At 37.5% G+C, this 22,793-nt stretch overlaps 9 protein-coding genes across 9 annotated transcripts; 4 read left to right on the top strand and 5 right to left on the bottom strand. All coding sequences in view use genetic code 12, as the record gives it.

The window, feature by feature from the left end:
- Nucleotides 1-4,061: 4,061 nt before the first annotated feature.
- On the top strand, nt 4,062-5,540 carry CORT_0D02510 (hypothetical protein; the record flags this gene model as incomplete). Its single annotated transcript, XM_003869185.1, has 1 exon — nt 4,062-5,540. The coding sequence occupies one exon, from the start codon at nt 4,062-4,064 to the stop codon at nt 5,538-5,540; it is 1,479 nt and encodes a 492-aa protein (XP_003869234.1).
- Nucleotides 5,541-8,680: 3,140 nt separating this feature from the next.
- Nucleotides 8,681-10,429, top strand: CORT_0D02490 (Hst7 MAP kinase kinase; the record flags this gene model as incomplete). Its single annotated transcript, XM_003869184.1, has 1 exon — nt 8,681-10,429. One exon carries the CDS (start codon nt 8,681-8,683, stop codon nt 10,427-10,429), a length of 1,749 nt encoding a protein of 582 aa, XP_003869233.1.
- Nucleotides 10,430-10,542: 113 nt separating this feature from the next.
- CORT_0D02480 (hypothetical protein) lies at nt 10,543-12,858 on the bottom strand (the record flags this gene model as incomplete). The annotated part of the gene is made up of 1 exon (XM_003869183.1): nt 10,543-12,858. The coding sequence occupies one exon, from the start codon at nt 12,856-12,858 to the stop codon at nt 10,543-10,545; it is 2,316 nt and encodes a 771-aa protein (XP_003869232.1).
- A 352-nt stretch (nt 12,859-13,210) lies between these two features.
- CORT_0D02470 (Tpo4 sperimidine transporter) lies at nt 13,211-15,301 on the bottom strand (the record flags this gene model as incomplete). The annotated part of the gene is made up of 1 exon (XM_003869182.1): nt 13,211-15,301. One exon carries the CDS (start codon nt 15,299-15,301, stop codon nt 13,211-13,213), a length of 2,091 nt encoding a protein of 696 aa, XP_003869231.1.
- Nucleotides 15,302-16,653: 1,352 nt separating this feature from the next.
- CORT_0D02460 (Brl1 protein) lies at nt 16,654-17,967 on the bottom strand (the record flags this gene model as incomplete). Its single annotated transcript, XM_003869181.1, has 1 exon — nt 16,654-17,967. One exon carries the CDS (start codon nt 17,965-17,967, stop codon nt 16,654-16,656), a length of 1,314 nt encoding a protein of 437 aa, XP_003869230.1.
- Nucleotides 17,968-18,135: 168 nt separating this feature from the next.
- Nucleotides 18,136-19,143, top strand: CORT_0D02450 (Ipi1 protein; the record flags this gene model as incomplete). The annotated part of the gene is made up of 1 exon (XM_003869180.1): nt 18,136-19,143. The coding sequence occupies one exon, from the start codon at nt 18,136-18,138 to the stop codon at nt 19,141-19,143; it is 1,008 nt and encodes a 335-aa protein (XP_003869229.1).
- A 124-nt stretch (nt 19,144-19,267) lies between these two features.
- On the top strand, nt 19,268-20,122 carry CORT_0D02440 (Rrf1 protein; the record flags this gene model as incomplete). The annotated part of the gene is made up of 1 exon (XM_003869179.1): nt 19,268-20,122. The coding sequence occupies one exon, from the start codon at nt 19,268-19,270 to the stop codon at nt 20,120-20,122; it is 855 nt and encodes a 284-aa protein (XP_003869228.1).
- A 5-nt stretch (nt 20,123-20,127) lies between these two features.
- On the bottom strand, nt 20,128-21,852 carry CORT_0D02430 (Mon1 protein; the record flags this gene model as incomplete). The annotated part of the gene is made up of 1 exon (XM_003869178.1): nt 20,128-21,852. One exon carries the CDS (start codon nt 21,850-21,852, stop codon nt 20,128-20,130), a length of 1,725 nt encoding a protein of 574 aa, XP_003869227.1.
- Nucleotides 21,853-21,881: 29 nt separating this feature from the next.
- On the bottom strand, nt 21,882-22,606 carry CORT_0D02420 (Sec22 protein; the record flags this gene model as incomplete). The annotated part of the gene is made up of 2 exons (XM_003869177.1): nt 21,882-22,501; nt 22,573-22,606. 2 exons carry the CDS (start codon nt 22,604-22,606, stop codon nt 21,882-21,884), a joined length of 654 nt encoding a protein of 217 aa, XP_003869226.1.
- Between the last annotated feature and the right edge of the window lie 187 nt (nt 22,607-22,793).

Genomic DNA, 22,793 nt, shown 5'->3' with positions numbered 1-22,793 from the left:
GTAAACTTTGTTCTTTGTACACAAAATTCCATGATTAACTCAGTTATGAAAACTGCAAATGCTTTATTTATCAATATCCAAAATATACAAAGGAAAACAAGCTTCCGGATAAACTTTACGAATTTCAAGTTTCCCCTCACAAGGATTGCGTAAAGCTGTCGAATAGTGTACTTTTCAGTCTCAGTCTAGGTGCTTGGTCGACTACGCAAGAGGAGGTGATTTTGTAACCAGATTGATACCATCAATGCAACTTGTAGAACTAGGTTACCTCAGTTTAGTGGCTTATGTATAAATGTAGTAGCGCAACGACTAACTTGACATAAAAGTGGAGACGATTAACAATAGTAAGGCAAAAGTATTGAAATTGCGCACAATGCAGTAGGGAGCCTCAATCTTTAAGACTACAAACTTTCTCCTTCTTTCATCTTCCCCTCCCCCACCCCCACTTGAATACTGAACAACTTAATGTTAATTCACACATAATTTACTCCACTTTTTGTACAATAGACGGGGAGTCTAGGGAGAGGGGAGAAAGGAATGGTTGAGAGGAAAGAATGGTTAGGAGAAATGAAAAGAGGAATGTACTCAAGAAAAGCTGAATCTTCGGTTATGAGTCATATTGATCCTTTTTGTATGTTTGCTTAGAGTTACAAAAGAGGGAAAAGAAATTAAAAATCAGGCCACTGCAAAACGCAACAAGAGCTAAGAAACTAACCACCTTGATAAAAAGACAATAGAGTTTTCCTTTTCAGTGTAACATTTGTGTGACCAACATCTCATTGGATGGTTATGAGTTTAATGTTTTAGGTTGTTTCAAATTTCTTTATATCGTTTTTGAACAACTAAGTCTTTTTGTTCTTTTCTAGTTGCACAATGTCGGTTACAAGAAATTTTGTATGGAAAACGTATTTTGCAGTTTTGTAAACCTCTACATACTAAGAAAACAATAGACACAACTGACAAGAATATAACGCTTGAATGCAATGTTCACCGGTTACATTTGAAAAGGGGAGCACCACAGAGTGGTTAAAAAACTTCTATTGTTCAACAAAAAGAATTATCCGTCCTTAAGAGCTCCTTTGTAACTGCGCTGTGTCACGACTTAAAACCTGATCCCAACGTTGAATTACTGGCGTGGAGAGGTCATTAGTATTGGAGTTTGTGTTGGGAAGCTTTATTGTGTACTAATGATTCTATTTCTATCTTAACGCCTTAAGTATGGTAACGCCACAAACTTTACTGGCAACCGGAATCTCTTTATGCTTTGCTATTCTTGTTGTTCCGTTGTGTATCTGTAGAACCAATCATCAATACCGCCAAGAACCCAAACGAATCACCTCTATACAAATAGTGGGGCTTCCACAAATATTTAATCGTGCACTACATTTCGAACACCAACTAAAAGATTTTGTACCCCATAGGGATGGTCGATGCATTGCTCACTTCGGGCAAAAGATTAAAAATTCAATGACGAACAAAAGAAGAAACCAAAGTCCTTGAATGCGTTATCGGTAATGGCTTGTGTACTGCAAAAATATAGTTTGTTCTTTTTGTCCTATTTTTCGAAGTCCTCTGATAAAAATTTATCCGGCGCTATCGTAGATTTTTCCGTGAGTCACGTTGGATTAAGGCCTTGGAGTCACTTTGTGGGAGGGTTCAAAGTGCATCTATTGTACTTCCTAGGCGCTGTGTTTTTTTAACCTTTACTTGGATTAGCTCATTGAACAGTTCATCAAAATACATTACAGTATGTTCGCAAGATAGAAATGGTGCGTCAAAACTTATGACACCGATATGTCTCGATAATGCCACAATTACAAACATCTTAGTAATGTGCCCCCTTCTTGATTAACATGCAAGTTCATTTTTCCATGGTTACTTGATGGTTAAGGTTTTGAGAATTTCATAACCAAAATCTTTGTAATCTCAACACGACTTTTTTATTTATAGAATTTATTGCTATCTTTGCTATTGATGTTTATCATTGTCCACAGTTTATCGGACCGGGTCAAATAATCATTCGACGTGCTCAACCTGAAATAGTAGAGAAACTGACTCTGTCGATTCATAATATGGCTATCAACTTCGTTGAAACAATAAACGTGACTCAGGAAAATCAAAGAACAAATCGATGTGCACGTGAAGATAAAAATCCAAATTAAACATTTTTTACATTTCGAAGGGTTCTGTTCTCTTTAAAAAGTGCAAGTATCATGCACAGCTTCCTGCAATAGTCGGTGAGGGCTTTTCTGTTCCAATAAATGACACATGGCCACCCTTCATGGTAGGCATAACTATATTTTAAATCTCTATTTGTGGTTCAAAGTCAAACTGGTGATCGGTGCAGTTAAACAATAGCCGTGATATTTCTGAATAAGTTTTTTAAAAATAGACGCCTGAAAATAAAATTTAACACGCGAAGCATAGATTTTTTCTCATAGTTACAAAATTTAATTGTATTAACATAAAAAGCAAATCTTTCTTTTGTCAATTGTGCATTGTACGCTACGTTACACGAACAAAAGTCCTGTTATTGTTTCCTGATTGGTTTCATGAGAGGGGAAGGTTAGAGAGAGCATTTGAATATGTGTTTTTTTGAAGAGAATTGTTGGGCTTTAGACAAGTTGCATTGAGCATTTCCTTAACCAACATAAATCTTTAGCATATTTGTGACTGTAGACTAAACACTTCTACATGCAGGCTAGATTGATCTCTATCCAACAAAATACGAAGTTGCTGTTATTTTGGACATCCGAACACTACCATTTTTAGTGGTACTTGCGTCATTTCATTCATTCGATTAGGCGAACCCCACCTACACGACTTGACACACGCAACTTATCACCACAAAGAACAATTTTTTTCTAATTTAGCTTTCATCATGCATCTACACGGGTTGTTATCTACGCACAAGCAATAAATTTGATTCCGGTTACCGGTAAAGACAATTTGGAAAACTTATGTATGACGTTTTATTGTCTGGTCAAAAAGTCACCAGAAACAACCGTCATACTATGGAAGTACGTACTTGAGCCCAGGTGAATGGGCCAAAGATTCATAACATAAAATTGGATTTGTATGTTGCATTGGACAACAAGATTGTCAAATACACACAGTTTGTTAAAGTTTGAGTGTCCCTTTAACATTCATAAATTTGTGCTCTTGCTTGAAAATACGAGACATTAATTATAGGTAAAAATTTTAAACCCGTTGATGAGGGTATTTTTTAATACCGCAAACGCAACCGGTGTAAGGCTTTTTTAAATAATATTAATCACAAAGTATTAGATAGAGATCAATCAGTTGGAAATACATATAGGTGGTGAACTTACACTTTCAAGCCAGTGAAGTAGCTCATACTATGATGTGAGTACAGGAGATCATTACTATTGCTCGTCAATTTTCAATTCATGCCGTCAAATATAACAATGAGAAAAGTTACAAAGGCGAGCTTCAATTATAAGCCATTGTTAAATCCTATAACCAGGAAAATTGATGAATTGAGTTTTGAACACCAAATAGCAAAAGTTTAAATTCAGTTGAGACAATAAGCGGCTCTGCATATATCTACACAAAACCAAAAGTACAGAAACAAAGAAATAAAAAATTATTTTTATATATTTTTTTATTTTTTATTTTTAATTTTTCTACGTAGATCTAAAAATTCATAAACACAGGATTCTGTATAAAACACCCACCATTTGACTTTAAATCATCAAAAACGGTTCCTTGTATGGAGTATATACTTAGTCCAATTGAAATACTACAGAACTATTCTTATACATCCATTCTTTTGCAGTGAAGGGACTGGGACATATACACAAAAAGAACAAACCAAATTGCTTGAGATATACAAGATCCTTCAACGGCACGAATTGTCTTACGACGTGTTCTAAGGAATTCATTTTGTATGGAGTATAATTTGGCTCAAACCACACAACCAGCAATTTCAAGGTACACATATTTATTTTTAAGCATTTTCCCCGTTTGATTTTTCAAGAATATAATTCACGTTGACGACTACAACTCAAAATTTTGCTCCGCAATTGAAACTTTTTGCAATGGATCCCCCGTATATGGAGTCCAATTTGCATTCGGGTGAAAATAGGGAAGGAGACCACGGCCAACTGGGATCAAGTGAAAGCAACAACAACGATCAGGGCTCGGTTCCATTACCACAACTGCAACAACCACAAAACCAACAATGCGAAAAGAGACCACTGTATACAGATCATCAGGATTCACAACACCAACAACAACCAGTTCATTATGGAGAAGTTGGTAGGTATCAACCACAGTTACAGTTGAATCTATTACCTCCACAACAACAATATTTGCAACCACAAACTTACCCCAATTCACAACAATATTTGCAACCACGTCAACAACCAATATCACAACAGGGACTGTTTTCGATTCCTATTCCTCAAGTACAACCACATTTGGTACCATTGCAGACTCCGAACTATGTGCCCAATTCCTATCAACAATTACCTATTCAAAGTCCTTATAACGTGACAGCACAACCACCTCATTTTGGTCAATTTAACCCAGGTCTTCCACAACTGAAAAGCCGCCACTCTCTGGATTTTCGATTTGATGATGGTCATGGGAATTTGTTGAGCTACAATCAGGATAGGGGATTAGTGTCGTCTATTCCCTCTATACATGCAAATCAACAAGCCGGTGGTATTAATGAGTCAGGAGAGCATGGAATGGGATCCGAAAGCTCCTCTTTCAATGCAGGCTCTACTACAACTCTTGGCCAAAGTTCAATTCATTCACAGTTTATTTCTAGCAGGGGATCAACCACTACATCATCCACAACACCTCTTGAAAACGTGCCCCTCAATGAAAATCAAAAGTCGGTGGCATCTCAGTGTACTAGATGCAAAAAGGACTTTGTTCAAGTAATTACTGTGCCAAAAGAGAATAATAATAGTTTCAATTTTAAGCCATCTTCTGGCCAATCAAAGGTGTTCAAATTGTGTCATCATTGTCGTGAGCTTCAAAGACAAAGGTCAAGGAGATGGCAGATGAAAACAAAGGACAAAAAGGGTGTTTGTCGTCGCTGTGGAACCGAGATTCCATTTAATGAGCAAAAATTTGTCTTGTGTCCTAGTTGTCGACTGAATTTACGAACAAGAAAAGCTAGTCGAGCATCTCAAGGTAAATGTATCCATTGTTCTAGCCCCATGGAAGACGGCTTTGCTTCGGATGAGATTTCGTTGGAAGAGTCAAGTAGTGTTGATGAATATGACAAGAGGTCACCCAAGTCCACCTCCTTTCGGGTTTGTCAAAAGTGTCGGGGAAAAGATAAGCTCAGAAGGCACAATTTACAGCAAATGGGATATTGCAATCGTTGTACAAAGGCTTTATCTGCCAATGACCATGGAAAGTACAAACTTTGTACTGATTGTAGAGCTAAAAAGAAACAATATGGCAACAAAGGTCAACAGAACTCACCACCACAAATGCACAATATGGGTCCAGGTCAAATGAAACAAGGTGATCAATTAAACAATGGTTATGCTTCATAACCAGCTTCGTTACAGTCATGCGCTAATCAACATTACATGCCATATCCACAATACAGTAGTCACAACAACAATGCCAATGTGCAGTTACCATTTCCATCGCATCAACCCGCACCGTATGTCCAATCGTTCTTACCACATCAGCTTTACACTAGTACGCATCCAGTGGTAAATCAACAGCCACTCCTGCACCCTACTTCTTTTCAGGGTGCTCAACAACAACCTCCAGAAACAAATTCACAGAATCAGAGTCAGAATCAGAATTTGCAAGGACAAGGTCAAGATTACTACTCTGCTGGAGATAGCAACTACTCAGAGAGACGTGCATAGATTTCCACTCCCAAGTCCTGCGGGTATATTCTCAAAACCTACAAAAGTACAAACAATGGTTTCACAATCTTTAAGCCGCTTGTTTTTATATACTTTAATTCCTAGAGAGCCATTCAGTAAAGGAGGTGTTTGTAATTCTAGTTCTAACTACTTTGTAAAATCTCTACTCATTTTTTGCTTGCAATCGATACGTAGTAGTAACTCTTCGATTATCGTGTGCTATACAAGCATCCCTTTTCACCTATTTCTCCTCAATATTCGTTTACTTATCCCATCCACTACTTAGCCAATATGATAGTTGAAGTTTGTAAAAGTTAATAACAATAGGGACCCACTTGAGCTTTGTGTCGTCGGAATTAGTGGTTAATAAAAACTTTTTAATTTCTATTTATTTTTTTGCCTAAACAATTTAAAAAAGTCACATATCGTTAAAGCAAGGAAAAAAACGAAAGAAAGAGCAGAGAAGGAAGAAGAGGTTCATAGAATCAAATAATCAAAGACCTAAAAAACGGTTATTCAATGGATTTAATGCATAAATGGGTAAATTTAAAAAATAAAACAATCAAAAAAATCAACTGATTTTTTCAAGTCTCAAAAAATTACCCTGTCGCACTACAAAACTTAAAATTTTAAACTTTATGAGGGATTATGGGGAATGATAGATGCATGCATTCACCATTGTCTTACTATAATTGACAGGCTTTTGTTGTAAGGTGGCGGTAGCCTAGTTAGTGCACCGCCTCGCTAACTGCACCAGTCAAAGAGTAGCTTTCAATGTTTCAAGGTTTGTTTTATCTTTTCTTTATTTTGTTCGTCAAAAGGTTTAAACTTGTTTATGGTTGGGAGCCAACGACCCTATCACGGTTGAGATCCTTTTAAAAAGTTTAAAGAAATAACCATAAGCTTGAATACAAAACCTCAATAAGATAAAAAAAATAGAAAACGTTCTAAAGTATATGTTGATTCTGTATTGTTTTTCTCTTGTCTTTAAATATAAAATATGCATGTGAATTAATTGTGCATACAAAATCGGTTTGTTTGAGAAAAAAACCCCCTAATTTCAATGTAACACAGTGATATTATAATAGCATAGCTATAATACAATAGAATGTAATAGCAATATAGAATATACCGGAATTAAAAAATATATAATAGAACAATAAACAAAACAATACAAGGGCAATCAAAGTGAAAGTGACATAGAATAATTTTTTATTATTGTTTATTATTTATTTTTTCTGTTCGCTTTCCATCGGAATTAATGCACAATACCCCAAATTAAGTGGGACACGATCAAAAATGGTATAGATAGATAAATTGCTAATCTAGAATTCATATGCAAACAGTACAAAGACCAATTGTTATGTACAGAACGGGATATTTCCCCTTCCCTTAAACCAACTAAGAAACGTTTGTTACAAAACAAGCCTTTTGTAACCTTCCCACAATAGCTTACAACTAATTGCGTTTCTTTTGACTATATATTCTACGTTCTTTTTTTCACATGAAAGGGTAAGCTCCAGGATTTGTGGACAGGCTGAATTTAGGTAGAGTGTTTTTCAACTGTACTAGCAAAGTTATCACAGTCTATGATAACGGATCTTTGGTAGCTACTCTTTTCCTATATGCTGTGACAAGAGGTTCGTTGCGCTAGATGGTTTCCTACATAAGCGAGGCTACATAATCTCGCGTTTGGGTTAACAAAGTACGGTCAAAACTATTTGAAAAGAAGGTTATTCATACATGTGGTATAATCATTCACAAGCACCGCAAAAGCTCAACTTATTCTTTTGTTTCGTTGTTTATGCAATGCATACTGTCTATCGTGTTAAGCAGGTATACTTTTTGTTTTGTTAGAGAACAATGCAAATTAGATCGGAATTGAAATTCAATTGTGGCGGAGTTAGATATGTAACTTTACTTATTCCTCATGCCAATCTTTCCACTAAACTGATCAGTGGTTTTAGAACTCAACTTGATAGTTATTGACCACTTGTTTGGAGGGTTTCGGACGTGGTTACTGTAGTTTATAATCACTTTCTCTTAAGAACTGAATCAAAGTTGCTACAAATATTGTGACATATCTTGTATTCAGTCTTGGAAGCTTTTCTATGTGCCATTATTAGACCAAACCATACGGCTAATAAGCACCAGAGCTTTTCATTGTCACTCAATTGGCTGTTTCTCAACTTTTAAAAAGGATTACCAGTGACAAATGTCCTGACTGTGAGTGATATAGGTTCCACTAATTATACCTCGTTGACTTTTTAGATCTGAGCATATGTGAAACAAACAAATTATACCAAAAAGGTGCACGTGACGTTGAAGTACAATTACCGGCAGAGAATGTACTATGTTTCATCAAACATTCTCTGTCCCTTGCCGCCAGAATGCATGTTTGCGCATCAATCTAAAAATATGCAAGCCGGATTGTTGAAGTGCATTAAAAATACTTTGGAGCGTGGCTATCAATCACAGCAATCATCTTGGATCACATTCATCCAAGACTCCAATAGCCTTACAAGGACACACCTGTTTGGCATCCATAGTGTTTTAACATCCTGATCTATTACATTCTACAACCAACATGAAGATTACGTCGTTACAACACACGCTACCAAGTACATGCAAATTTCCAAAACACTGATGGGAGAAATGCCGAAAAAAATAACTTAGTTGATCCTATATTTAGCAACAACAACAAATTAGTTTCAGTTTAATTTGAATATATTGTATCAACCATTTTTACACCGATACACAGAATATTAACACACTCCCATCATACATACATCACGCACCAGATCTTATATCAAATGAATCTCGAGAGTGGCTCAGAGGATTCCGCGCGGTCAAAAGATAAGAGATTACCACCACTGCCTTTGAGCGCCTACAACAAAAACCAAACTAACCTTCACACAACCACAACATCTAAACCAGTAACTCCTACTGACAATATTACGCACCATGCATACACTGATGATGCAGAAATTTTAGAAAAAAAGACGTTAAATAGAAAGAATTTCAAACACTTGTCCCTATCTTCGCCAATATCCCAGACTGAAGTCAAGCATGATGAGCTGCATTTGATACGGGAGCCTACATCAATGAAAAGAAGACAACGACCAGCACCTATCCTCAATCTACCGAGCACATACACGTCATCGCAACCAGAACTCACACATAAACGTCCTGTGATGGCGCAACAAGCAACTGCACCGGCAATATTGGCAGATTCAAAGCAATCTCCGCTGAATGCTGTTGTAACCCAAACGCTTAGTAGACCCAATAGTGCAGGACTAGCCAATTATGATTTCAATGGCAGCAATAGGAACGTTGACCCTGAAACTCAAGCCTCAACAGAAATGCTCCTCAATCAAATGTCCCAGCTTGAACTAAATCGACCGGATTCCCAACGCAGTAAATCAACCAATGACACTTCTGGGCGTAAACGTCAAACTGTTATATCCTCCATCTCCCCTACAAAGATGTCTGGTCAACAAGCAGAATCAAAAGTCCAGTTAGTGGACACCTTGAATGAGACACAGTCACCCATTGCAACTACAAGTAAACTCAAACTACGCAACAAAGACTTGTTAACTTTAAAACAGTTAGGTCTGGGGAATTCAGGCTCCGTTTCCAAAGTGTTGCATATCCCATCGCAGAAAACAATGGCGAAGAAGGTAATTCATGTTGATCTGAAAAGTGTAATTCAAACACAAATCATTCGAGAGCTACGAATACTACATGAATGTCAATCTCCGTATATAATTGAGTTTTATGGTGCATTCTTGAACAGTAATAATACCATAGTTATATGTATGGAGTATTGCAATTGTGGTTCATTAGACAAAATCTTGTCGTTATGTGAAAATCGACAATTTCCCCTTTACGTTTTGAAGAAGCTATCATTTGCCATATTATCTGGATTATCCTATCTTTACAACAAGCACAAGATAATTCATCGTGATATCAAGCCCAACAATGTTTTGATGACCCATCGAGGTGAATTCAAATTGTGTGATTTTGGAGTTTCCAGAGAACTTACAAACTCACTAGCAATGGCAGATACATTTGTCGGGACTTCAATGTACATGTCTCCCGAAAGAATACAGGGATTAAATTACGGCGTCAAGTCCGATGTATGGTCCATGGGGTTAATGTTGATTGAATTAGCCAGTGGTCTTCCAGTTTGGGCCGATGACTATGATGATGAAAATGGAAGTAGTGCTTACAATAGTTTGAAAAGTGATATTAGCAACAATTCATTTAGAGGTCCAGAAGGAATATTGGACTTATTACAACGAATAGTGAATGAGAAACCACCCAGTTTGAAAAACAAAATTAACCCAGTGACCAGATCACGATACGATCCATTGCTCTGTGAGTTTATCGATTCTTGTTTGATTAAAAGTGATTCAGAGAGGAAAACACCCTGGCAGTTGTTAGAAGATAAACAAGGCTTTTTACAAGGTGTGGAGGAAGGTATTTATGATCAAAATCATAAATCTTGGGCTAAACAAATTCGAAAACTAAACAAGGAGGCTAATGAAGCTGACAAATAATTTTTGCAAATACAAGTATCATTATTTTGAATTCTAAATATGTATACGTAAAGAGGAAAACTAAAAATTATAGAGATACACCACAAGCCATTGTAAATGGTTACCATTTCTCTTCAAATTTCATCATTAACTGCTTTAGATATTTCAATCCCTTGCACTTTTTGATTATACGAGGTACTAGGTTGGTACTTTCTCGTGCTTCTGATTTCATCCATTGCGTATCCGGGGATTTTGATATTCCAATTTTGGTCCAAATGTAGCTGCACATCTTTGGCGTCAATCGAATCAACCTTTCTATGTTTAGCCAACCGACAAGCAAAACTAGTGACTGAGTAAATAAATTCATCAGCCAAATCTAGTAACAATTCTTCTACATTACCATCAATCGAGGTCTTTCCATCACCTTCATCAACACCAACAGTATTAATTATATCTTGCAATTTTCTCTTGTTCAAAACCCTACCCGACTCGGTAGTAGATTCACCACCTTCCAAGTCAAATGTGGGCAATTTGGTTATTGCTGGTGTGTCCCACAACATACTCAATGAATTAGCACCTCCACCGGTCAAAGTGGGCCTCGTATCAGTTACTGGATTGAAAGTGACAACAGCTGGTGGTTTTATATCAACCGAACTCGAAATAGGAATTGAGGGAACACTGGGTTTTGTTATTCCAGCAAGATTTAATGCCATTGCAGATTTAGGTCTTTGCGGGGTTGAACGACCTTCTACACCTGGTGACCCTGACTTGGCAGCAGACCCATTTGGAGTTCCTGAGGTCGTGGGTACAGCTCCAGTACCTATTGGCTTTTTCTCTGATGAGGCTGACCCTTGTCTACTAGGATGCTGAATCAGTTGTATTTGCGTTTGCGGTGTAGTTGAGGCTTGGCGACTAGGTACTCTTTGACTTTGAATCTGTACTTGTTGTTGAATTTGTTGTGATGGTGTTGGGTGTGCACTAGGATAGGCGGGAGTTCCCGCTTGAGATGGCTGTTGGGATTGATGTGGAAGTGGCTGGTTTAATGCGGCTCCATTCATATTTGTTGCCGCTAGCTGTGGAGGCACCGCCTGTTGACCAGTAGCGATGTTTCTCTGATGCTGCGCTAATAACTGTTGTTGCTGCTGCTGTTGTTGTTGCTGCTGTGATTGCTGAAGAGGTGGTGGTGAACCTTGAAAACTATTATGTTGTTGAGGCGACATTTGTGGGGAAAATTGCTGATTATTTCCCTGCACCGGTTGAGGAAATTGATTATGTTGTGGTGCTTGTAGTAGCTGAGGCGACGATTGAGGTTGTGTGTTCTGCTGATGTGATTGTTGTTGATGCAACTGGCCTTGCTTGTTTGGCGCTTGTTGATTCTGACCTTGTTGCCTTTGCTGTTGTTGCTTAGCTTGTTGTACTAATTGATTTCTCATATAGATACCAATCTTTTGAAACTGTTGAAACTTGGTTCTATATTCAACCAATTCTCTATCGATGATTGAGACTTGTTCTGGTGTGGCATTACCAGCCTTTTTGCTCTGTTCCAATAACTGTATTTTCCGTTGTATTTCCGTCAACTTCTGCCTAATTTGATTAAATTTCTCCATTGATATGGTATTCGACGGAAGATTTATTGACCCGGCAGTACCACTTCCAGCCCCACTGGAGTTGCTAGAGCTCATGCTTGTCAACATATTCCTATATTGTTGCAGCAGATTTTGGGCATTCAGACTCTGAGCTTGATTGGGATTTATCTGTCGCGATTGTTGAATCTGCTGTTGCTGATGTTGCTGTTGTAATTTCTGTTTACTCTGCTCCTCTATTTCTTGCTTACCTTTGCTACCCTGTGAGACTTGTGGTTGACGACTCTTGGGCATGGTTGAAATGGCTGGAGGAATGTTGTTCGAGTCCAAACCTGGTGACTGATAATTTACTGCTGGAGAATTGTTCATTACTGGCAGACCTTGAGGCATATTGGCAAATTGATTAAACGAATTGTTGCCGTTCAAATTTTGTTGCGACAAAAGATTGGCTTGATTGGAACTCTGTGACTGTGGCTGCAATCCCAGTTGCAGACCACCTAGGTGAGGCAGCTGGGAATTCATTTGTCGTTGTTGTAGCTGTTGCTGCTGTTGTAATCGATTTCTTTGAGCTTGATACCTCGCCAACACCCTTCTTATATTTTCAGCTCTATTTAAGTGGTGTTGTTTAACTTGCTCATCAGTGGCACTCTTGGCAATTTCAAAATCATTCTTCATAGCTTGCACGAGTTGTGCCAATTGTTGAGGTGGGATGTTTTGCAAATTCTGCTGTTGAGGTAGATTTTGTTGTTGCACGCGTTGTTGCTGACCTCCAGGTAAGGACTGATTTTGCACACCGTTGCTCAGATTTTGGTTCATCTGGCCATTGGGTATTTGATTGTGCACCCCGTTAGTGTTGTTATTTATCATGGTCCTATATTTCAGTTACAAATTGATCAAGCGTGATCAATATCGAATTCATTCACGCAAATAACAGTACCTGGCTAAATTATTTTAACAGCTAGGCTGGGTTATCTCTTACAAGATAGGGTTTGATGGATTGAAATGGTTAGTGACCCGCAAGTGTAGACTGTGGTAGATTGTTTGTACCTTTTTCTGTTTGGAAAAAAAATCTCAGAAATTTTTCGCTTGTAACAACCACAGGAAAAACCAAACTTACGAAATGATAGGAAAACCAAGCGGATGTTACAACCGTCTTCGTTAAAGATGAAACAAAAAAATTAATCTATATTAAATAAAAATGTTCACCAGTCTATTAAATCTACACTTTAGTAGCCACATCTTTTTCTGGATTAGGAGGTTGTGTTTTCTCATCACCTTCGTTATGTGCTTTTTCTCTTGCAGCTTTCTCTTCAGCTAATTTCTTGAAATAAGCTGCATATCCATACTTACTTCTTGCTCTAAACTTAGGACCAAAGTACGAGAAAACAAATGGCACTGGTACCATGATTGCAGCTATAAATCCAAACAATGATCCTGCCCAACCTATTCCCAAGTTTTCAAAACATTGCACAGTGAAGAGTGGAAAAACCGATGCTAAAATATAACGCAACAAATTGTTGGCTGCAATACAAGATGCAACAACAATTGGTGGGAATGACATGGAAAAATACAAAACCACAGCAAAGAAGACCAAAATCAATCCAAAACCAAAAGGAACTCCACTTGCTGTTGGTGCGAGCCAGTGTATATTTCCAGTTCTACCCGTCCAACCTAACCAGAAAAGAGAAGCTGGGAGGCAAAATGCTCCAATCTTTGCGACCAACAACCTTGACTCAGGTGCGTCCCAAACGATATTACCGTTCTCATCCCTCTTTCCTCTCGTACCATCTGGATTTTTAGGGAAATAGATAGTCTTATCCAATACAATATAAAAGATCACTCCCATGACAAGACCAATTCCAACTGCAATGAATGGTAACCCAGAAATACCCAAATCCATGTGGTATTCACCTCTGAAAATGACTGGGAAGGCTTCAAAAAATGCAAACAAAACAGCAAAGACAAAGGCAATATACAAGGACAAGAAAAAGACAATTGGTTCCGTGAACAACAAAATCAAGGGCATTCCTAAACTAAATTTGATCATCTTTTTAACATAGGCCAAATTTACTGTTGGAGTGTCAACCTTGATTCCTCTCTTCATAGCTCTGCGAACCAATATTGTCTTCTTGAAAGTCTCAGGGCACAAAATGGCAGAAGGCCAAGCTGCACCAAAAAACATCAACATCACCCATGCAGCAGACCATTTCCAATTCTTGTATTCAGCGGAAAAACCACCAATAATTGGACCCATAACAGGACCCAAGAATGGACATAAACAGAAAATAGCCACAGCGAAAGATTGCTCTGATGGTTCACCTGACCAAAGGTCACTAATAGTGCCACCAGCTACCGACAATGCTGGACTGGAGAAGAATCCACAAAAGAAACGAAGAACCAATAATGTTCTGATATTGGGCGATAAACCAACACCCATGGTAAACAACATTGCTATTGGCCAAGAAATGACGTAAAGTGGTTTCCTTCCGTAAGTTTCTGACAACGGAGCAGCAATCGAAGGGCCAATTGCTAAACCAATTAAATAGAATGTTAAACCAGAAAGACACAATTCTTGCGACGCACCGAAGTTAACCATCAATTCAGGTATACTAGCAGTGTACATGGATGATCCCAAGGAACAAACAAGACACATCACGGCAGCAGTCCAAGTAATCCACCACTTTTTTAACTTTGTCCAATTCTGTGGGTTTTCTTTATCGTCTGGGCCATCCCAATCTAATTCATTCACACCATAAACACGATCACTAGTTGCTTCTTTTAAAAATTGTTCTGAAGCCGCTTCTTCGACCGATTTACCAGTCCTTATTCTTTCCAACGTGTATTGCCTGTTCAAAGCATTTTCTTCGCCCTCGGGTGCATTTTTTCCTTCAATAGCGACAGGTTGAATCTCAGCTTCTGAGGCTGTTTCACTGGATAAGTATGGATCATTTTGTGAAATACCAACAATGGGCGTGTTGTGAGCCTCAATGGTCTTGCCATTACTATCATTATATCCAGATGGGTTGTTAAACTGCTCAGTGGATTTAGTGATTTCTTCGGGTCCAGTTAAACCTCCTTTGGAATCAGCATTTGTTGGGTGCTCTTGGCAGTCTTCACTGGGTTCAGGATAGTTGTAAGTGTTATTTGCGGATGACGAAAACTCTGAGGCCGTTTCATAATGTGACAAATTATTCGACGTGCTACTAGGCCTTCTGCTCGATCGCTCTGACGATTCTTGTTGCTGTTGAGCAGACAAGGCTGCTTCTCTGAGTTCAGCTTCTTCTTTATCAGAGGTGCCAAATACTCCCATACTTGCAGGTGAATAAATATATGGTATTAACAATTAGAAAAAAAGCAAAATTTGGTTCATCTCATAGAAATCCAGCGTAAATCACCTTTGTCTATATATATACGGTCATCCCTGGACTTTGTCATTCCAAAATATACCATAATACAAAAAACATTTAGTTAAAACACAAAATGTACCAAATGGCATTATACATTTAGCCGTGGGTCTTTGCTTTGTTTTGTTTTTTTTCATTTTCTCCCTCTCGTGCTTTGTCTCCGGTGTATCACAAAACTAGTTCAATATAATTGTTCTAACTCCGAAAAATGTTGTTGCGATTGGTCACAACAAGGAAATACAACCCATTGTGTACGTGAAAAGGGGTCCAAATAGGTCAAGCCAGTTGTTGTAATCAGGATCTTTCAATCGGAGTTTACAACTAATTGTCTGTAGGAGTTGTCCAATGTCAAACGAAACTTTGCTCTTAAATTGTTTCGTCAAATTAGGCGCCAAAGCATCTACTTCTTGGCAGATTGAACAACACAGACTACTAATAATCAGAGCTGACTAATTTGTCAAAGATTCGGAGCGCAGGACAATGCCGATATCACGTCGGTACGATGCAAATGCAGTCACGTAGATCCCTTCTGCAATTAGGTATAAGACGCTTGCTAACATACATAGACTTACATGTTGTCTTAATTCATTTCCTTCCAAAACAAATTGCAGCATGGTGCACCACTGTAAGAATCCAATTATTTTGCCTTATCGACTTGTGCTTAAAAGAATCTTCTCTATGTGACATAACACAAAAACAGAAAAAAATAAGGTGATTAAGTCCGAATCTTCTTCACAAACTATACTGACATGCAAATCAGATACGTCACTTGCGTTTCGAATGTAACACCACCCTGATTGATCAGGCACAGCCCATTTGTGAACTAATGATTACGATACCTGATATCAAGCCATGAAGCACAGTTTGTCTAATGCTTGGTTGTCATAGCTTCAAGACAAGAAAACATTTGTTATCAATCAAAGACTAATTGTAACCTTACGTTCATTTGATGAAACAGAATAGTTAATACTGTCCACCCAACCCGGAGTTAAATTATTAAGTTCATGTTCCAATTGTGGCTCATATGAAATAAATTGAATAGGATAAAAAATATGGTTTTTACATTTCCATCATGAAAGCTTAATCTATTTATCCGTAATTTTTATATAATACTACACAAAACTATAATGTATGCGTTCTCGGAAAATTTTTGCATACGATGTACAAGTTTTTGGCCAGCTATACAGGCCTGGACAGAATTGGGGTGTCCATGTCATGGCATACAAAACGATTAGTCTAAAGCTAGAATAGCAATTATCTACTCAACTTTTCTAATTAGCTCTTTATCGTCAGTGTGACCCCCATAGTACGTCTTTGCTCTAACAAACCCAAACACAAAATTGCACCCAAACACAACAATTCCACACCATAATAAAAACATAAAAAACTTGAACCCTAACGGTTCAACTAATGAATTTAAAATCAAACCAATAATCTGTGCATTAATCATTGACAAATTTCCAATTGAATTTGGATCTTGGTTCATCCCTAGTGCCAAAGTCTTACATTTCTTTCGTAATATTGGTAGACTATTAAATTCAGGATCATTGCATTTACTCTCATAAAACAATGTACGACAAGAATCTATTTGAGCTTGGATTGCACGTTTTTGAGCGTGTATTTTGTGGTTCACATCCGATTTTATCGATATGACGATGTAGTAAACGAGGTAGATAAAGTATAAGGATATTATGAAATTGATAAACAATTGCAAATATGATGATATTATGTATGGCACTTTTTCGATGGGATGTATGTCTCCTCTCCAGGGAGCTGGTAGGTTAATGTAATCGGATGTTCGAGTTAGTTCTGTAGAATCGTTCTTTCGCATGGCCAAGTACTTATCTAGTTCCTCTTCGCGCAGTTCCTTTGTCTTTAATTGATTAAAGTACTGCCTCTTCATTCTTTCAACTTGTGAATGGTCACTACTTCCATTCATATAGTAATGGTGGTGATGGATCATCTGTGGTTGAGGCTGAACTGGGCTCCGGTTAATGAAATCAGTTGATCCAGAGTTTACAGCATTTCCAGATACAAATAAACTGGAATCGGGCATGTTGTAAAAGGTAGAAGTATTGCACGGGGAGACTAAGTTGCTAGTGTTTTTAATGGTTGGAAAAGAACTAACATCAAATTCATAGTCGATTGAACTTTTTCGCGTCCTAGAAGGCAGATATTCCATAGAAGTATCAGTATCAATCGCTCTGTAATTAGCAATTTTCGGTGAAGGCGGTATCAAAAGCTTTGGTTTATGAGTAATTGCTAATCTTGCGCCCATCATGGTTGGTGATAATAATGCAAGTAGGTTGTGATGTTTTTCCTCTGAATAATGGCTTGTATCTACTTTATCGTCACCATACTTTTGCGGTTCCAGTAGTGACTCGTCATTCAGCAGTTCATTGAGTGATTTATCGTCAATGTCCATTGCATCATCATCTAGATCCATAGCATCAGCATCCTCTTCAAATGACCCAGCAAACACCGGTGGATTCCATCTTTGTTCTAATTTATCCTCTAGCGATAGTGATTGTAGCAAAGTTTCATGCTCGAGTATATTGCTGCTGAATGACATCCCTTTTGGTGATCGCTAGATGATAAGTCTGTGCAGGGTTTTAATTAAGACGTTATATGATCTCAACGTATTTATATTTTATTGACGCGCGAAAATAACCAATTTCATCTCATCGTGAAACTTTAACAAAACCATCTATTTTATTCCACCGGTCACAGTTCTACAGAAATGGGCTCGAAAAGAAAACAAAAGGAAAAGCAAAAGGATTTCAAAAAGGCAAAGTTGAAAGTTGGGAAAACAGCGCAGAAAGCGGACAATTACACAGATACTTCGTTCAAATCAAAGACAATATCTTTACCAGGCCAATCGATAACTAATGTCCATTCATCGAAAGATTTGCAACACCAACTATCGCTAACGAAACACCATTCTTCGACGGCTAGGAAGGAAGTTTTAATCAGCTTGACGCAAAATCCACCATCAAACCCATCGAGTTATAAACAAATTATATCGAGTGTTACACCGTTAATATTAGACGAATCCAAGGATGTGCGATTAGAAGTATTGAACCTATTGAAAGAATGCGGAAAAAGTCAACCAGGGCTTTTGGATTTACATAAGCGTACCGTTATACTATTTATAATATCGGCAATGACCCACATACAACCCGGTATCAGAAACACAAGTACGAAATTTCTCGATTTAGTGATTGAATATGCCGATATCAAGCTGTACTTTGTCAAAATTTTAAAAAATATCTTTATATTAATGGGCTGGCCGCTACAAAATGACTCAAAGTCAAATAGTGTCTCCATCACATCGAGCTCGTCGATTCTTCTTGGAACAAATACAAAGAAAGCACGTGTGGATCATTTAATAGCTTTGGCCAAGTTTTTACAAGCTACCCTATTTGAGCAGGAAGTGGAACCAACTACAGATTACAATTCGGATGCGATAACGACTCACCCTCAATCTCGCAAGTACTTGATACCGAATATACCACAAGCTTACGCGCCGTTGAAATTGTTTGTCAATGAAATAAGTGTTGGTCATGGAAATTTGGGGGAATTACAGAATTTAGATACATTAACGACGGAAGATTTGTCCACAAGGGTAAATGTAATGAATCACTTCTTTAAAGATAAGTTGATGAACAGTTTATCGAATTTGGCGAAGGAAGGTGGTGAAGTAGGTCGTGAAGCAACAAGATGCATACAGATATTGGAAAAGATATAGAATCGAGGTGCATACTCGTTTACATAGGGATGATTTGACATAAAGTAGTATTGACTAGTGTAGTGTCGTTCTGTGTGTCGTGTGACAATAGTTGCAGCCAAAATTTGACGAAAAGCGCAACCAAATGATTTCCAACAAATTTTTCATTCAACACTTCTTAATTCTTGTGTCTTCAGCCATGTTTAAACACATAGTGAAAAGCCTGAATCGTACACCAATTAGGACCTCAGCATTGTCATTGGCTCGTATAGCGACGATCCGACATCAACCCCGTTTTCACACGAGTGCCACTCTCCTAGCAGCGAAAAAGAATAACAAGTTTAAAAAGGCTCAAAAGCAACAAAAGATACAATTTGAAGATGACAAGATTCAAGCCGAAGCAGAAACAGAGGTTGTCACTCCAACCATAGATTTCAAAGAAGCCACTGCTAAATTTGAATCGATTATATCAAAATTTGAGAAATTAGCAAATGAGATAAAATTGGGTAAATTAAATCCCAAGATCTTTGACAATTTGCTTGTGAATATTGGCAACCAGAAAGATGTTGAAGAAGTCCCATTCAACACAATTGCACAGACTTCAGTCAAGGGAAGAAACTTTATCATCACCTTGTTTGATCCTCTGAATGCTCAAGCTATTATCAATACAATTATTGGATCAGGGTTGAACATGAGTGGAGTCGTTGATCCTACTAACAAGTTCAACATCAAGGTTCCATTACCTCCAATCACATTAGAGACTAAGCAAAATGACGTAAAGTTATTAAAAGAGTTGTTTGACAAATTGAGAAATAACAAAACTGGATCATTAACATCAGTTAGAGGTGATATTAGACACAAATTTCAATCGCATTTGAAAACCCATAAATTGTCGGATCTGGAAAATAAACAATTGAGTCAGTTGGAGAAACTACACAAGTTGTATGTGGACAAACTACAAGAGTCCTTTAAGAAATTTGAAAAACGTATATTGCAATAGTCCAACTATTGCAAGAATAACCGCGACTGATTTTTCTTGCACCACTTTATTATAGAAAGACTGACATCAATCAATTTTTTTGAATCAAGATCATCGTTAATAATACAATAAAATGCATACACATCATCGGTAATCATAAATCCTGTCACGTTCTCCCACTTCATATATGTTAGTTTCTTGTAATTAATTGATATATCTTTGACCTGTATATTCGACTTGTTATTTTTCAACTGTGTGTAATATTTGATCAATTGGAGCACGAAGTCTCTATTTTTATGCGGCGCTTCACTGCTAATGAACTGGTTGAGGCTTTTATTGATATATAAAAAATGCTTGACAATAAATGGAATTTGGCTCGAAATCGGTGTCACCAATTCTCGTTGATAACTGCTAAGAAATTCACGATTCTGTGATCTTTCCGCCGTGAGTATTATGCCACTCGCTAGCTCTTTTAATTTGTAGAATGAAGTCTTGTTTCCACTGATGAGTATTAAACTTTTCTGGCCCCATGTTCGAACAAACACGTATAGAAAACCGTGACTATTAAATTCGGGCATACACAATGGCATCCACAAGTCTTCCTCCTTGTTCTTCAATGATTTCACGATGAACAACAATAATCTCAAATCATTATCGGATAAATTGTGAGCTCTATTGCAAATATAATTCAAAATAACATTAGACTTGGCCAAGATGGTAAATAATAGGTCATCATCCTTGTACGTCTTTAATATCTTGTTCATTTTGGATCTTAAAGTGTAGCGTATTTTGAGACTTTGCCGACTTGAAAACAATTGGCTCAAATAAAAATTGAGATCATTAGGCAATCCGAAGGTCAATTTCAAACACAAATCGTCCAAATTTGCAAAATCTAAGGGGCTCAAAATTCGTCGCAAGTCATAGTTTAATCCATTGTTGAAATGTTTGTCGATTGCAGATCTTGATAATATGCTCAACAAGTATTTGTAAAGAATAGCTAGTTGAGACTTAAGGAAGTCTTCAGTTTCATGGCTCAATTTGGTAATTGCAAACAATACAATAGGAGCTCTGTTCATAGCAACAATCTTTACATCATTTCCTATCTCTATACTGTTGAAGTCCTTATGAAGATCTTCCTGAAACGTTGAAAATATGGTGGTAAGTATCCCCATATAACCAATCACCACATCATCTGAACCATTCATTGAATATATTGGTTTCCCTGCCGTTGAAAAGATAAAAAACTGCTTTAATTTCTGATGAAATTGCTGTTCATCGCTTGCTTTGGATATCAAGATACATTGGCGATAATATCGTTCCTCTTCCAAACCTAATGGGTTTGGGTATAATGGCAAATAACTGCGGTCATTATGTGATCGTTGCGTATTGCGAATATTTGAAGGCAAAAAAGGTAGATCTTCAATATACTCTGATAAGTGAAGTTCTGATGCTATACTGCTGTTATCGAATTGGGTCAATGGGGAACCGTTTCTAATTGATTGTATCTCCAGGTTCACATTCTCGTAGTTGATCGCAGTTGTTGCCTCGGTAGTGGAGGTTGGCTGTGATACCGAAGCTGTCGACAACAAGCTAGCGGCCGATTTGGATGCCACTTTTAAAAAATGCGGCTGTTCCATCAATTTTGTTGAAAGATATGATGGAGATAAGTGATTTCTTTCAAGTACTTGTAATCGATGTCGCGACAAAATATTAATAGCCTTAGACCTACACAATTTATGATTCGGTGACATTATTATCGATTATGTTATACACAAACTGCCTATCTTCTTATTAAATAATAGCAAATGAATACGAAAAGCAATCCAACCCCTATAATTGGGATATATTGCTTGATCAAAGCTTCTAAGTTAATTCTCTGAGCCCTTCTTCTATACTTGAGCGAATCTTGCTTCAAGGAACTCGATAAATCACTCATTTTATCTAATGAATCACCTCTGTATAATAAATCTTCGATATTTTTGGTCATCACCTTCTTCACATCGGCAAGATCATCATTTAATTTATCTAAATTGGACTGAGCTCTTTGGTCTTGGTAAATCTTCTTTGTCTTGTGCAAGAAGTTATCAAATGAGGTGAATCCAAAAGGCCTAGCTGTGGGACTTAGAGCTTCTTGTCCATGACTATTGTAAAACTCGTGTGCTATTTCATTCAAGTATGAAAATGCAAGCTTTCGTGGGTATGACTTTTTACATATGCACAAATATATAATCCCTTGAGATATCAAGTAATGAATGTTGAATTCCCCCGACTCAATAGTAGCTTGAGGTTCTGAGTTTGGGGTTATTCTGCTGATTAAAATTTTGCATTTCTTTTTTTGTTCTAGCAATGCCTGCGAGTTGGTACTGTTGTCATCATCTACCGATCCACACAATGGAAGTGCTTAATTGAAGTTAGTAAAAATTCAATATGTGAAAGTTCAGTTCACCTCTAGGCCAATTGATTCAACATACCGTCATATCTATAAATTAACGTGGATTCAACCATATGAAATATGTGATGTTGTGTTGAACTGAATGGAGGTGATGATAAGTTATTTGTTGTTCAAATAATTTTCCTCTCGCGCGTAGTTTTGGTTCAGCTTGGAATTACACATTTGAGAAGACATTGACAATAAAAGCAGAGTATGATGTAGGTTCAAATTAAGTCTCTTGTTGCTAGAATTACAGCATAC

The sequence above is a fragment of the Candida orthopsilosis genome (genome assembly GCF_000315875.1).
Source record: "Candida orthopsilosis Co 90-125, chromosome 4 draft sequence".
Taxonomy (NCBI): domain Eukaryota; kingdom Fungi; phylum Ascomycota; class Pichiomycetes; order Serinales; family Debaryomycetaceae; genus Lodderomyces; species Lodderomyces orthopsilosis.
Note: the sequence above shows the minus strand (reverse complement) of the source record. Positions and strands in the feature narration are given on the sequence as shown.